At 42.9% G+C, this 15,700-nt stretch overlaps 1 protein-coding gene across 2 annotated transcripts in view; it reads left to right on the top strand.

The window, feature by feature from the left end:
• RALGAPA2 (Ral GTPase activating protein catalytic subunit alpha 2) overlaps positions 1-15,700 on the top strand; it is a 1,332,894-nt gene that overhangs the window by 442,040 nt on the left and 875,154 nt on the right. For both annotated transcript variants that reach the window (XM_053712011.1, XM_053712010.1), the window contains 2 exons: positions 6,079-6,219; positions 7,527-7,618. In XM_053712011.1, coding sequence (XP_053567986.1) covers positions 6,079-6,219; positions 7,527-7,618 — 233 coding nt within the window. The remainder of the gene's footprint in view (positions 1-6,078; positions 6,220-7,526; positions 7,619-15,700) is intronic.

Here is a 15,700-nt window from a genome sequence, read left to right as displayed (position 1 = left end):
GGTGGATGTAACTCATGCTGTGGCTGCTGAATTTCAGCAATAGTCCCTTGTTACTTTTAGATCATGTTTTCTTATCTAAAAAAACTTTCTTTCTTCTGTTATGTGTGATCAGTCCACGGGTCATCATTACTTCTGGGATATAACTCCTCCCCAACAGGAAATGCAAGAGGATTCACCCAGCAGAGCTGCATATAGCTCCTCCCCTCTACGTCAGTCCCAGTCATTCTCTTGCACCCAACGACTAGATAGGATGTGTGAGAGGACTATGGTGATTATACTTAGTTTTTATGACTTCAATCAAAAGTTTGTTATTTTAAAATAGCACCGGAGCGTGTTATTACTTCTCTGGCAGAGTTTGAGGAAGAATCTGTCAGAGTTTTTTACTATGATTTTAACCGGAGTAGTTAAGATCATATTGCTGTTCTCGGCCATCTGAGGGAGGTAAAGGCTTCAGATCAGGGGACAGCGGGCAGATGAATCTGCATTGAGGTATGTAGCAGTTTTTATTTTCTGAATGGAATTGATGAGAAAATCCTGCCATACCGTTAAAATGACATGTATGTATACACTTCAGTATTCTGGGGATGGTATTTCACCGGAACTACTCTGTTAAAGGTCACTAATCCTTTTTAATAACTATTTATCATGTTAAACGTTTTTGCTGGAATGTAGAATCGTTTACATTGCTGAGGTACTGTGTGAATAAATATTTGGGCATTATTTTCCACTTGGCAGTTTTTTTACTTTAATTGTGACAGTTTCGTTTCTCTTCACTGCTGTGTGGGAGAGGGAGGGGCCGTTTTTGGCGCTCTTTGCTACGCATCAAAAAATACCAGTCAGTTACTTTTATATTTCCTGCATGATCCGGTTCATCTCTGATAGATCTCAGGGGTCTTCAAACTTCTTTGAAGGGAGGTAAATTCTCTCAGCAGAGCTGTGAGAATTCTTATAGTGACTGTGAATAAAAACGTTGCTTTGTATTTTTTATGTCAAATTTAATTATTGTTATTTTACTAATGGGAACAAACCTTTGCTAAAAGTTTTGTTGTTTTAAAGTTGATGCTATAACTGTTTTCAGTTTATTATTTCAACTGTCATTTAATCGTTAGTACCTCTTTGAGGCACAGTACGTTTTTTGCTAAAAAAGATTATAACCAAGTTGTAAGTTTTTTTGCTAGTGTGTTAGACATGTCTGACTCAGAGGAAGATATCTGTGCCATTTGTTCCAATGCCAAGGTGGAGCCCAATAGAAATTTATGTACTAACTGTATTGATGCTACTTTAAATAAAAGTCAATCTGTACAATGTGAACAAGTTTCACCAAACAGCGAGGGGAGAGTTATGCCGACTAACTCGCCTCACGCGGCAGTACCTGCATCTCCCGCCCGGGAGGTGCGTGATATTTTGGCGCCTAGTACATCTGGGCGGCCATTACAGATAACATTACAAGATATGGCTACTGTTATGACTGAAGTTTTGTCTAAATTACCAGAACTAAGAGGCAAGCGTGATCACTCTGGGGTGAGAACAGAGTGCGCTGACAATGCTAGGGCCATGTCTGATACTGCGTCACAGCTCGCAGAGCATGAGGACGGAGAGCTTCATTCTGTGGGTGACGGTTCTGATCCAAACAGATTGGACTCAGATATTTCAAATTTTAAATTTAAATTGGAGAACCTCCGTGTATTACTAGGGGAGGTCTTAGCAGCTCTCAACGATTGTAACACCGTTGCAATACCAGAGAAACTGTGTAGGTTGGATAAATACTTTGCGGTACCCGGCGAGTACTGACGTTTTTCCTATACCTAAGAGACTAACTGAAATTGTTACTAAGGAGTGGGATAGACCCGGTGTGCCGTTCTCACCCCCTCCAATATTTAGAAAGATGTTTCCAATAGACGCCACCACTCGGGACTTATGGCAAACGGTCCCCAAGGTGGAGGGAGCAGTTTCTACTTTAGCTAAGCGTACCACTATCCCGGTGGAGGATAGCTGTGCTTTCTCAGATCCAATGGATAAAAAATTAGAGGGTTACCTTAAGAAAATGTTTGTTCAACAAGGTTTTATATTACAACCCCTTGCATGTATCGCGCCGATTACGGCTGCGGCAGCATTTTGGATTGAGTCGCTTGAAGAGAACCTTAGTTCATCTACGCTAGACGACATTACGGACAGGCTTAGAGTCCTTAAACTAGCTAATTCCTTCATTTCGGAGGCCGTTGTACATTTAACCAAACTTACGGCTAAGAACTCAGGATTCGCCATACAGGCACGTAGGGCGCTGTGGCTAAAATCCTGGTCAGCTGATGTTACTTCTAAGTCCAAATTACTTAATATACCTTTCAAGGGGCAGTCTTTATTTGGGCCCGGTTTGAAAGAGATTATCGCTGACATTACAGGAGGTAAGGGCCACGCCCTACCTCAAGACAAAGCCAAAGCTAAGGCTAGACAGTCTAATTTTCGTCCCTTTCGGAACTTCAAAACAGGAGCAGCATCAACCTCCACTGCACCAAAACAGGAAGGAGCTGTTGCTCGTTACAGGCAAGGCTGGAAGCCTAACCAGTCCTGGAACAAGAGCAAGCAGGCCAGGAAACCTGCTGCTGCCCCAAAGACAGCATGAACCGAGAGCCCCCGATCCGGGACCGGATCTAGTGGGGGGCAGACTCTCTCTCTTCGCCCAGGCCTGGGCAAGAGATGTTCAGGATCCCTGGGCACTAGAGATCATATCTCAGGGATACCTTCTAGACTTCAAATTATCTCCCCCAAGAGGGAGATTTCATCTGTCAAGGTTGTCAACAAACCAGATAAAGAAAGAAGCGTTTCTACGCTGCGTACAAGATCTGTTAATAATGGGAGTGATCCATCCGGTTCCGCGGTCGGAACAAGGACAAGGGTTCTACTCAAACCTGTTTGTGGTTCCCAAAAAAGAGGGAACTTTCAGGCCAATCTTAGATTTAAAGATTCTAAACAAATTCCTAAGAGTTCCATCGTTCAAAATGGAAACTATTCGGACAATCTTACCCATGATCCAAGAGGGTCAGTACATGACCACAGTGGATTTAAAGGATGCTTACCTTCACATACCGATCCACAAAGATCATCACCGGTATCTAAGGTTTGCCTTCTTAGACAGGCACTACCAGTTTGTAGCTCTTCCATTCGGATTGGCTACGGCTCCAAGAATCTTCACAAAGGTTCTGGGTGCCCTTCTGGCGGTACTAAGACCGCGAGGGATTTCGGTAGCTCCATACCTAGACGACATTCTAATACAAGCTTCAAGCTTTCAAACTGCCAAGTCTCATACAGAGTTAGTTCTGGCATTTCTAAGGTCGCATGGATGGAAAGTGAACGAAAAGAAGAGTTCTCTTTTTCCTCTCACAAGAGTTCCATTCTTGGGGACTCTTATAGATTCTGTAGAAATGAAGATTTACCTGACAGAGGACAGGTTAACAAAGCTTCAAAATGCATGCCGTGTCCTTCATTCTATTCAACACCCGTCAGTAGCTCAATGCATGGAGGTGATCGGCTTAATGGTAGCGGCAATGGACATAGTACCTTTTGCACGCCTACACCTCAGACCTCTGCAATTATGCATGCTAAGTCAGTGGAATGGGGATTACTCAGATTTGTCCCCTACTCTGAATCTGAATCAAGAGACCAGAAATTCTCTTCTATGGTGGCTTCATCGGCCACACCTGTCCAGGGGGATGCCATTCAGCAGGCCAGACTGGACAATTGTAACAACAGACGCCAGCCTACTAGGTTGGGGCGCTGTCTGGAATTCTCTGAAGGCTCAGGGACTATGGAATCAGGAGGAGAGTCTCCTTCCAATAAACATTCTGGAATTGAGAGCAGTTCTCAATGCCCTTCTAGCTTGGCCCCAATTAACAACTCGGGGGTTCATCAGGTTTCAGTCGGACAACATCACGACTGTAGCTTACATCAACCATCAGGGAGGGACAAGAAGCTCCCTAGCAATGGTGGAAGTATCAAAGATAATTCGCTGGGCAGAGTCTCACTCTTGCCACCTGTCAGCAATCCACATCCCGGGAGTGGAGAACTGGGAGGCGGATTTCTTGAGTCGCCAGACTTTTCATCCGGGGGAGTGGGAACTTCATCCGGAGGTCTTTGCCCAAATACTTCGACGTTGGGGCAAACCAGAGATAGATCTCATGGCGTCTCGCCAGAACGCCAAACTTCCTCGCTACGGGTCCAGATCCAGGGATCCGGGAGCGGTTCTGATAGATGCTTTGACAGCACCTTGGAACTTCGGGATGGCTTATGTGTTTCCACCCTTTCCGCTGCTTCCTCGATTGATTGCCAAAATCAAGCAGGAGAGAGCATCAGTGATTCTAATAGCGCCTGCATGGCCACGCAGGACTTGGTATGCAGATCTAGTGGACATGTCATCCTGTCCGCCTTGGTCTCTACCTTTAAGACAGGACCTTCTGATACAGGGTCCATTCAAACATCAAAATCTAACTTCTCTGAAGCTGACTGCTTGGAAATTGAACGTTTGATTTTATCAAAACGTGGTTTTTCTGAGTCGGTTATTGATACCCTGATACAGGCTAGGAAGCCTGTTACCAGAAAGATTTACCATAAAATATGGCGTAAATACCTATACTGGTGCGAATCCAAACATTACTCCTGGAGTAAGGTTAGGATCTCTAGGATATTGTCTTTTCTACAAGAAGGGTTAGAAAAGGGTTTATCAGCTAGTTCATTAAAGGGACAGATTTCAGCTCTGTCCATCTTGTTACACAGGCGTCTGTCAGAAAATCCAGACGTCCAGGCTTTTTGTCAGGCTTTAGCTAGGATCAAGCCTGTGTTTAAAGCTGTTGCTCCGCCATGGAGTTTAAACTTAGTTCTTAACGTTTTACAGGGTGTTCCATTTGAACCCCTTCATTCCATTGATATAAAATTGTTATCTTGGAAAGTTCTGTTTTTAATGGCTATTTCCTCGGCTCGAAGAGTCTCTGAGTTATCAGCCTTACATTGTGATTCTCCTTATCTGATTTTTCACTCAGACAAGGTAGTTCTGCGTACTAAACCTGGGTTCTTACCTAAGGTGGTCACTAACAGGAATATCAATCAAGAGATTGTTGTTCCATCCTTGTGTCCAAATCCTTCTTCAAAGAAGGAACGTCTTCTACACAATCTGGATGTAGTTCGTGCCCTCAAGTTCTACTTGCAGGCAACTAAAGATTTTCGCCAAACTTCTTCCCTGTTTGTCGTTTATTCTGGACAGAGGAGAGGTCAAAAAGCTTCTGCTACCTCTCTCTCTTTTTGGCTTCGTAGCATAATACGTTTAGCCTATGAGACTGCTGGTCAGCAGCCTCCTGAAAGAATTACAGCTCACTCCACTAGAGCTGTGGCTTCCACTTGGGCCTTTAAGAATGAGGCCTCTGTTGAACAGATTTGCAAGGCTGCAACTTGGTCTTCGCTTCATACTTTTTCCAAATTTTACAAATTTGACACTTTTGCTTCTTCGGAGGCTATTTTTGGGAGAAAGGTTCTTCAGGCAGTGGTTCCTTCTATATAATGAGCCTGCCTATCCCTCCCGTCATCCGTGTACTTTTGCTTTGGTATTGGTATCCCAGAAGTAATGATGACCCGTGGACTGATCACACATAACAGAAGAAAACATAATTTATGCTTACCTGATAAATTCCTTTCTTCTGTTGTGTGATCAGTCCACGGCCCGCCCTGTTTTAAGGCAGGTAAATATCTTTTAAATTATACTCCAGTCACCACTTCACCCTTGGTTACTCCTTTCTCGTTGATTCTTGGTCGAATGACTGGGACTGACGTAGAGGGGAGGAGCTATATGCAGCTCTGCTGGGTGAATCCTCTTGCATTTCCTGTTGGGGAGGAGTTATATCCCAGAAGTAATGATGACCCGTGGACTGATCACACAACAGAAGAAAGGAATTTATCAGGTAAGCATAAATTATGTTTTTGTTTTAAAACATTTTGCTTCTAGGCATAATAGTAAATATAGGCGTTTGCTGCAGCTTTATATAGTTATATCATTTGTGTATCATGAAATGTAATTGTAACCTTCTTATTCTTCAGAAGTTGATGAGATGCAGACTCAGGAAGGTGTTGGGGGATCTGAGCCGGTTAGTGGAGCTGGTGACCAGGAGCCACAGCAGCTAACACGTAGTAGCAGCACTTCTGAAATAGCTGAGCATGTTAATTGTGAGTTGGCACAAGGTAAAGCTCTTGTCTTTTCTTCCCAGTAGTTCTTGTGTGGTTTGTGCAATCTCATTTCCAAAATTCACACAAATATTATATAAATGTATTCTTAAAAAAGTGTGAATATTTAAAATTTGCTATTTAAAAAAAAAAGCATTAATAAGCAAAATAAGCATTAAGTAAAACATTTTTTTTTACGTAATTTTTTTTAACTTTTTATATTAATTGTTTAATTATGTCTCTGTAAATTCTGGTCTACATTTTTAAGTGCCAAAGTCTTGAGGGAGATTTGTTTTGAAAGGAATAGTTTAGTCAAAATTAAACTTTCATGATTCAGATAGAGCATTCAGTTTTAAGCAACTTTCTAATTTACTCCTATTATCATTTTTTCTTTGCTCTCTTGCTATCTTTATTTGAATGTAATCTTAGGAGCCAAACCATTTTTGGTTCAGAACCTGGGTAGCACTTGCTGATTGGTGGCTATATTTAGACACCAATCGGCAAGTGCTACCCAGGTGCTGAACCAAAAATGTGCTGGGTCTTAAAGGGACACTGAACCCAAATTTTTTCTTTCGTGTTTCAGATAGAGCATGCAACTTTCTAATTTACTCCTATTATCAAATTTTCTTCGTTCTCTTGCTATCTTTATTCTTTATTCTTCAAGCTAAAGAATATGAAAAAACAAACCCTCAAAAATGTAAAAGGACTTCCTTGCCTTGGCTTTATTGAAAAAGAAGGCATCTAAGCTTTTTTCTTGGTTCAGAACTATGGATAGCTCTTTTTTATTGGCGGATGAATTTATCCACCAATCAGCAAGGAGAACCCAGGTTGTTCACCAGAAATGGGCCGGCATCTAAACTTACATTCTTGCATTTCAAATAAAGATACCAAGAGAATAAAGAAAATTTGATAATAGGAGTAAATTAGAAAGTTGCTTAAAATTTCATGCTCTATCTGAATCACGAAAGAAAATTTTTGGTTTCAGTGTCCCTTTAAGCCTACATTCTTGCTTTTTCAATTGATACAAAGAGAACAAAGAAAAATTGATAATAGGAGTAAATTAGAAAGTTGTTTCAAATTGAATGCTCTATCCGAATCATGAAAGTTTAATTTTGACTAGACTACCCCTTTAATAACAATAAATAGTACTTTTTTTTTTTAATCCTCCTAATGTTCATGGAAATGTGTGTCCCTTAGAGGCCATATCCAAAAGGAACCCTATAGTAAGGATAACGGAGACTAATAACTTGCAAAGTTACACAATATTTGTACTTTGTTTCTGTATCTTGAACATTAAATTATATTCTCTTATTTTCCTGGTGTAGGTCAGAAAAATGATAACAGTGAATGTTCTACAGACTCAAAATCCACTCAGGAGTCCATAGGGACAGTTAAGAGAGACAGTGATGGTCCTCTGGTAAGTTACATTGTGACTCATGTTGAAAATATGTGAAAAATATGAACTCGTCTGCCAACTTCATGTGTCCTCTCCACATTTGTGGGCCTCATTAGCCTATCTAACTTCACCAGTTTTTATATTTTATGTAGATTTTTCGTTTAAAGGATACACATATCGCTTCATGCTTTTGTAAATCTGCTCTGTAGAATAATGCAGAAGCTTGTAAAATAGCAAAATGCACAAAGGTTTCTTAATTAACCTATTTACCTAATCCATACACTATGATCCATGTTTTATGCAAGATGTCCCTTTCTGTGGGTACACAATTTAGCAACAATATGGAGGTTCAGTTTAGGTTTTTGATAAATATGTTGTCATGCTATTATATACAGAATTATTGGGGGTATATTGCCATGTGCCACTTGTTGTAGATATAAACTTTGCTTTCTTTCACTAAGTTTACTCTATCTAACCATCTCGGTTAAAATGATGGTACACTTTCCCCTTTGTATAAACAGATCCGGAATGTTAGCCATATTTTATATTTATATTTAATTCATCAGTTGTAATGAAGATACACTTCATTTTTAATGTAGTACTGAAATGCAAATATCCTGTGCTCTGACCGTCCACTTTAAATTAATTTTTTTTAGTGAGCTAATGGTTTGAACTGTTGTAACACTGACGGATACCTGCACACTGTGGGGCTATTTATACCTTTGATAAACCTTGAAGAATTGTGTAGTGAATTTTGAATCCAGGAGATTTAAAAGGACATTTAACAAATTTTGTTTAATTATGTGCATTAAAAAGAAAAACATACCTCATGTACTTTAATTATATATTTTTCTTTATAAATGGGGAGAGTCCACAGCTGCATTCATTACTTTTGGGAATTCAGAACCTGGCCACCAGGAGGAGGCAAAGACACCCCAGCCAAAGGCTTAAATACCTCCCCCACTTCCCTCATCCCCCAGTCATTCTTTGCCTTTCGTCACTGGAGGTTGGCAGAGAAGTGTCAGAGGATTTAAGATCTTATGGAGGGTAGTATTCTTCGAAATGGGACTGGAGTATTAAGGAATCCTGTCAGCCTCTCAGTGAGAGCATGGATGAAGGTTAGAGTCCGGAGGTGCAGGGAGAGTCTTTCTGCGAAACCATCCCGACTCATGTTAACAGCTCCTTAGCAATCAGGGTTGACGAGTTTCGCTGCCTGCTTTCTTCACTCAAGTCCATGTCAGAAGCGAGGCTACTATCTGTCACACTTGAAGGGTCGTACTCCTGTTCCACGGTGTAGATTCCGGTAAGATTGTTTCATTTTACTTAGATGATGTGAATGTAATGTAAACGAAGAAGTCAGGGTCTCAGTGGGACTCCTTTATCTTTATGGAATCATGGGTTAATATCTCCTGAGGGGGGATATTGAACAGGGGGGACTTTAATCATGTTTGTTATGTGATTCTGTCTACTAATGTGAAGTGAAAATTGTACCTTGTGACTAGGCGTGGTCACGTTCTGTTCTCCATTTCCGTATTCCTGACCGTGTTGTGACGGAGCAAATCTGTTCGCTAGTTGTCTGGGTCACAAGAGGTGGTGAGTGCCCCAGCCATTGGGGGGTGTAAGGTGCCGTTTTTATTTTTCTTTCCATAAATATCTATCACCAAGTTATGATAAGTTACGGATGTCTCTGATTCAGATTCTACTTCTTGCGAAGAGTATGAAATGGCCCGGGTAATCCACGCCCATCAGTTATATTTCGAATGCTGCTTTAGAGTGCTCTCTTCTCCCGGAACAGGGAACTTAGAGTCTGCCGAGCCATCCGCCCATGGGGATCCCATATGCCGCGAGACGCGTCCCCTAGAACCTTCCTTGGCTAAGCAATCAGGTGTCCCTAATGCCGTTACCCCTTCTCCGGAAGGCGGCTTGTTTCCTCCAGATGTTACGGCACGGTTCTGCATGGCCATATCTATGGCGTTGCCGCATTTACATCTTCCAGAGAGGTACTGTCCATGTTCTTTTAACCAGGGCTTGTCAGGCGTGGGATCGTCTAGGTCAGGTCAGCCATCTGGGGAAGCGGTTTCCTGTGAAGCTTCAGGGATCCAACCCTCGGGACGGGGTCATCACTTGCGGAGGTAAGTCTTGCTTTTTGTTAGACTGGCGCACCTTTGTGTCCTGCTGCGACATGTTTTGGCGGTGCTGGAGGATCCCAGTCCTAATAGGTTGGGGGCTCTGCTGTCTTCTGTTCCAGATGGCAAGCTGGGTTAGACGTGTGGGGATGCAGTTAATCTCCTTATCGTCTCCAATTTCCTTTTTTTGGGGGGTATCTTATTCCAGTTCTGAGCTTTGATGGAATGGGGTCTCTGATTGGCTGGTCCTGTTAGTGTACCCATTCTATTTGGGCGTTCACCTGCAGGTGCTGCCTTCTTTTTCTTTAATCCGGTTAGAATGTGTTTTATTTCTTTTGGAAACTCATGTCTGTTAAAATGTTTCCGCTGGGAAACATTTCTTCTCTGGAATTTGATACTGGCGATTTTGTGGTCGCCTGAGCACTTCCGGGGAAGTCGCATGTTAAGGTTTCATTACATGGATATCTCCTTAGTTTTGTTGATCCTATGGGATTCTATGGCCTGGGTCAGTTTTGAATGCCGTATGTAGCAGGCTGGTCCTGGTCAGGCGCTAATCTCTGGTCCTTACGGCTTATATCATCCACGTGGTGCCCGTGTAACTGGCTGCCTGGTTGAATGGTGAGTTTCTCACTCGGATGAGGAGTTAGTTTCTCTTTGGGTTCTCTTCAGATCGAATATGCTTTTGCTAGAGTGGTCGTGAAGTGAAACTTCCATGAGCTTCAATAAAATTGAGGCTCTGCCCATGCAGGGCTACATATGGAGGGGAGACCTTCCGTTTCCAGCCGACAGCCTGGTTCTCGTCTCTTCTTTTAAGAAGGATCATCGAACTTAGGTGTTCCTTACAGCGAGTACCCTTTCACTGATGGGTTACAAATAGCCTCGTCTAAATCGTTATTTGCAGGTGACCGAAGGATTGCACTCAGTCCTCACTGTCCTGTTATTTGTTGGTGAGGGGCCAGAGCGGATACTGCTAAGGCTTGCTCTGAGTAATATTCCTTGTCTTCTCTTTAAAGTCTTCTTTGGAATTGTCCTTTTGGATCTGTTTTCCTTGATGACATTGGGCCCCTTTTTGTCTCCTTTCCTTGGGGTTGGCCTTTGGTCAGCTGTTTCAGGAAGTAGGACCTTTGTGTTTTTCTACTTCCGGGATCCATCTGCTCCCATATTTTGGAGTTTGCAGCTTAGGGTGTCCCCTTTTTTACTGTTTTGCCCCTGCTTAGACGTTTTGGGTTTTTACCCGCCTGGCGTTAGAATGTTAGTTCATTTGTTATTCCTCGAACTATAGGGGCTTCCAGGAGAAGGATCCTGAGAGGATCTTGGAGACTATGGTCCTATTTTCTCCAGAATATCTGGGGTTGAGACCTGTTCTCTTTACGTTCCATTTTTCTTTGGACTTAGTGCTGTTGTCCCTAGTGCCTTAGGGTCAACCAGAGTGGCTGTGTGGCTCTCATCATGCGTAGCACCCTTTCTCCAACATAGGTGTGTCCGGTCCACGGCGTCATCCTTACTTGTGGGATATTCTCTTCCCCAACAGGAAATGGCAAAGAGCCCAGCAAAGCTGGTCACATGATCCCTCCTAGGCTCCGCCTTCCCCAGTCATTCTCTTTGCCGTTGTACAGGCAACATCTCCACGGAGATGGCTTAGTTTTTTGGTGTTTAAATGTAGTTTTTATTCTTCAATCAAGAGTTTGTTATTTTAAAATAGTGCTGGTATGTACTATTTACTCTGAAACAGAAAAGAGATGAAGATTTCTGTTTGTAAGAGGAAAATGATTTTAGCAACCGTTACTAAAATCGATGGCTGTTTCCACACAGGACTGTTGAGAGGAATTAACTTCAGTTGGGGGAAACAGTGAGCAGACTTTTGCTGCTTGAGGTATGACACATTTCTAACAAGACTTGGTAATGCTGGAAGCTGTCATTTTCCCTATGGGATCCGGTAAGCCATTTTTATTAAATAAGAATAAAGGGCTTCACAAGGGCTTAAAGACTGGTAGACATTTTTCTGGGCTAAAACAATTGATTTGTAAGCATTTTTAATAGTTTATAGCTTTGAGGAGTTATTTTATTCTTGGGAATTATGTTAAATAACCGGCAGGCACTGTATTGGACACCTTTTTCACTGGGGGCCTTCTCTAATCATAGGCAGAGCCTCATTTTCGCGCCTCTATTGCGCAGTTGTTTTTGGGAAGCAAGGCATGCAGATGCATGTGTGAGGAGCTCAGATACATAGAAAAAGCTTACTGAAGGCGTCATTTGGTATCGTATTCCCCTCTGGGCTTGGTTGGGTCTCAGCAAAGCAGATACCAGGGACTGTATAGGGGTTAAATATAAAAACGGCTCCGGTTCCGTTATTTTAAGAGTTAAAGCTTTCAAATTTGGTGTGCAATACTTTTAAGGCTTTAAGACACTGTGGTGAAATGTTGGTGAATTTTGAACAATTCCTTCATACTTTTTCACAATTGCAGTAATAAAGTGTGTTCAGTTTAAAATTTAAAGTGACAGTAACGGTTTTATTTTAAAACGTTTTTTGTACTTTGTTATCAAGTTTTTGCCTGTTTAACATGTCTGAACTATCAGATAGACTATGTTCTGTGTGTGAGGAAGCCAAGGTTCCTTCTCATTTAAATAGATGTGATGTATGTGACACAAAATTTAGAGAAAATGATGCCCAAGATGATTCCTCAAGTGAGGGGAGTAAGCATGGTACTGCATCATCCCCTCCTTCGTCTACGCCAGTCTTGCCCACACAGGAGGCCCCTAGTACATCTAGTGCGCCAATACTCCTTACTATGCAACAATTAACGGCTGTAATGGATAATTCTATCAAAAACATTTTAGCCAAAATGCCCACTTATCAGCGAAAGCGCGACTGCTCTGTTTTAGAAAATACTGAAGAGCATGAGGACGCTGATGATAATGGTTCTGACATGCCCCTACACCAGTCTGAGGGGGCCAGGGAGGTTTTGTCTGAGGGAGAAATTTCAGATTCAGGGAAAATTTCTCAACAAGCTGAACCTGATGTGATTACATTCAAATTTAAATTGGAACATCTCCGCGCTCTGCTTAAGGAGGTGTTGTCTACTCTGGATGATTGTGACAATTTGGTCATTCCAGAGAAATTATGTAAGATGGACAAGTTCCTAGAGGTCCCGGGGCCCCCCGAAGCTTTTCCTATACCCAAGCGGGTGGCGGACATTGTAAACAAAGAATGGGAAAGGCCCGGCATACCTTTTGTCCCTCCCCCTATATTTAAGAAATTGTTTCCTATGGTCGACCCCAGAAAGGACTTATGGCAGACAGTCCCCAAGGTCGAGGGGGCGGTTTCTACTCTAAACAAACGCACTACTATCCCTATAGAAGATAGTTGTGCTTTCAAAGATCCTATGGATAAAAAATTAGAGGGTTTGCTTAAAAAGATGTTTGTTCAGCAAGGTTACTTTCTACAACCAATTTCATGCATTGTTCCTGTCACTACAGCAGCGTGTTTCTGGTTCGATGAACTAGAAAAGTCGCTCAATAAAGATTCTTCTTATGAGGAGATTATGGACAGAATTCATGCTCTTAAATTGGCTAATTCTTTTACTTTAGACGCCACTTTGCAATTGGCTAGATTAGCGGCGAAAAATTCGGGGTTTGCTATTGTGGCGCGCAGAGCGCTTTGGCTAAAATCTTGGTCAGCGGATGCGTCCTCCAAGAACAAATTGCTTAACATACCTTTCAAGGGGAAAACGCTGTTTGGCCCTGACTTGAAAGAGATTATTTCAGATATCACTGGGGGTAAGGGCCACGCCCTTCCTCAGGATAGGTCTTTCAAGGCTAAAAATAAACCAAATTTTCGTCCCTTTCGCAGAAACGGACCAGCCCCAAGTTCTACATCCTCTAAGCAAGAGGGTAATACTTCTCAAACCAAGCCAGCCTGGAGGCCAATGCAAGGCTGGAACAAAGGTAAGCAGGCCAAGAAACCTGCCACTGCTACCAAGACAGCATGAGATGTTGGCCCCCGATCCGGGACCGGATCTGGTGGGGGGCAGACTTTCTCTCTTCGCTCAGGCTTGGGCAAGAGATGTTCTGGATCCTTGGGCGCTAGAAATAGTCTCCCAAGGTTATCTTCTGGAATTCAAGGAGCTACCCCCAAGGGGGAGGTTCCACAGGTCTCAATTGTCTTCAGACCACATAAAAAGACAGGCATTCTTACATTGTGTAGAAGACCTGTTAAAAATGGGAGTGATTCATCCTGTTCCATTAGGAGAACAAGGGATGGGATTCTACTCCAATCTGTTCATAGTTCCCAAAAAAGAGGGAACATTCAGACCAATCTTAGATCTCAAGATCCTAAACAAATTTCTCAAGGTTCCATCGTTCAAAATGGAAACCATTCGGACAATTCTTCCTACCATCCAGGAAGGTCAATTCATGACCACGGTGGATTTAAAGGATGCGTATCTACATATTCCTATCCACAAGGAACATCATCGGTTCCTAAGGTTCGCCTTTCTGGACAAGCATTACCAGTTTGTGGCACTTCCATTCGGATTAGCCACTGCTCCAAGAATTTTCACAAAGGTACTAGGGTCCCTTCTAGCGGTGCTAAGACCAAGGGGCATTGCAGTAGTACCTTACTTGGACGACATACTGATTCAAGCGTCGTCTCTACCTCAAGCAAAGGCTCATACGGACATTGTCCTGGCCTTTCTCAGATCTCACGGGTGGAAAGTGAACGTAGAAAAAAGTTCTCTATCTCCGTCAACAAGAGTTCCCTTCTTGGGAACAATAATAGACTCCTTAGAAATTAGGATTTTTCTGACAGAAGCCAGAAAATCAAAACTTCTAAGCGCTTGTCAAGTACTTCATTCTGTTCTTCTTCCTTCCATAGCGCAGTTCATGGAAGTAATAGGTTTGATGGTCGCGGCAATGGACATAGTTCCTTTTGCGCGAATTCATCTAAGACCATTACAACTGTGCATGCTCAGTCAGTGGAATGGGGATTATACAGACTTGTCTCCGACGATACAAGTAGATCAGAGGACCAGAGATTCACTCCGTTGGTGGCTGACCCTGGACAACCTGTCACAAGGGATGAGCTTCCGCAGACCAGAGTGGGTCATTGTCACGACCGACGCCAGTCTGGTGGGCTGGGGCGCGGTCTGGGAACCCCTGAAAGCTCAGGGTCTTTGGTCTCAGGAAGAATCTCTTCTCCCGATAAATATTCTGGAACTAAGAGCGATATTCAATGCTCTCAAGGCTTGGCCTCAGCTAGCAAAGGCCAAATTCATACGGTTTCAATCAGACAACATGACGACTGTTGCGTATATCAACCATCGGGGGGAACAAGGAGTTCCCTGGCGATGGAAGAAGTGACCAAAATAATTCAATGGGCGGAGACTCACTCCTGCCACTTGTCTGCAATCCACATCCCAGGAGTGGAAAATTGGGAAGCGGATTTTCTGAGTCATCAGACATTTCATCCGGGGGAGTGGGAACTCCATCCGGAAATCTTTGCCCAAATAATTCAATTGTGGGGCATTCCAGACATGGATCTGATGGCGTCTCGTCAGAACTTCAAGGTTCCTTGCTACGGGTCCAGATCCAGGGATCCCAAGGCGACTCTAGTGGATGCACTAGTAGCACCTTGGAGCTTCAACCTAGCTTATGTGTTCCCACCGTTTCCTCTCATTCCCAGGCTGGTAGCCAGGATCAAACAGGAGAGGGTATCGGTGATCTTGATAGCTCCTGCGTGGCCACGCAGGACTTGGTATGCAGATCTGGTGAATATGTCATCGGCTCCACCATGGAAGCTACCTTTGAGACAGGACCTTCTTGTTCAAGGTCCGTTCCAACATCCGAATCTGGCCTCACTCCAACTGACTGCTTGGAGATTGAACGCTTGATTTTATCAAAGCGAGGGTTCTCAGATTCTGTCATTGATACTCTTGTTCAGGCCAGAAAGCCTGTAACTAGAAAAATCTACCATAAAATA

The sequence above is a fragment of the Bombina bombina genome, chromosome 4, assembly GCF_027579735.1.
Source record: "Bombina bombina isolate aBomBom1 chromosome 4, aBomBom1.pri, whole genome shotgun sequence".
NCBI classification, from domain to species: Eukaryota; Metazoa; Chordata; class Amphibia; order Anura; family Bombinatoridae; genus Bombina; species Bombina bombina.
The sequence above is the reverse complement of the archived record's forward strand: the minus strand, read 5'-3'. Positions and strand labels throughout refer to the sequence as shown.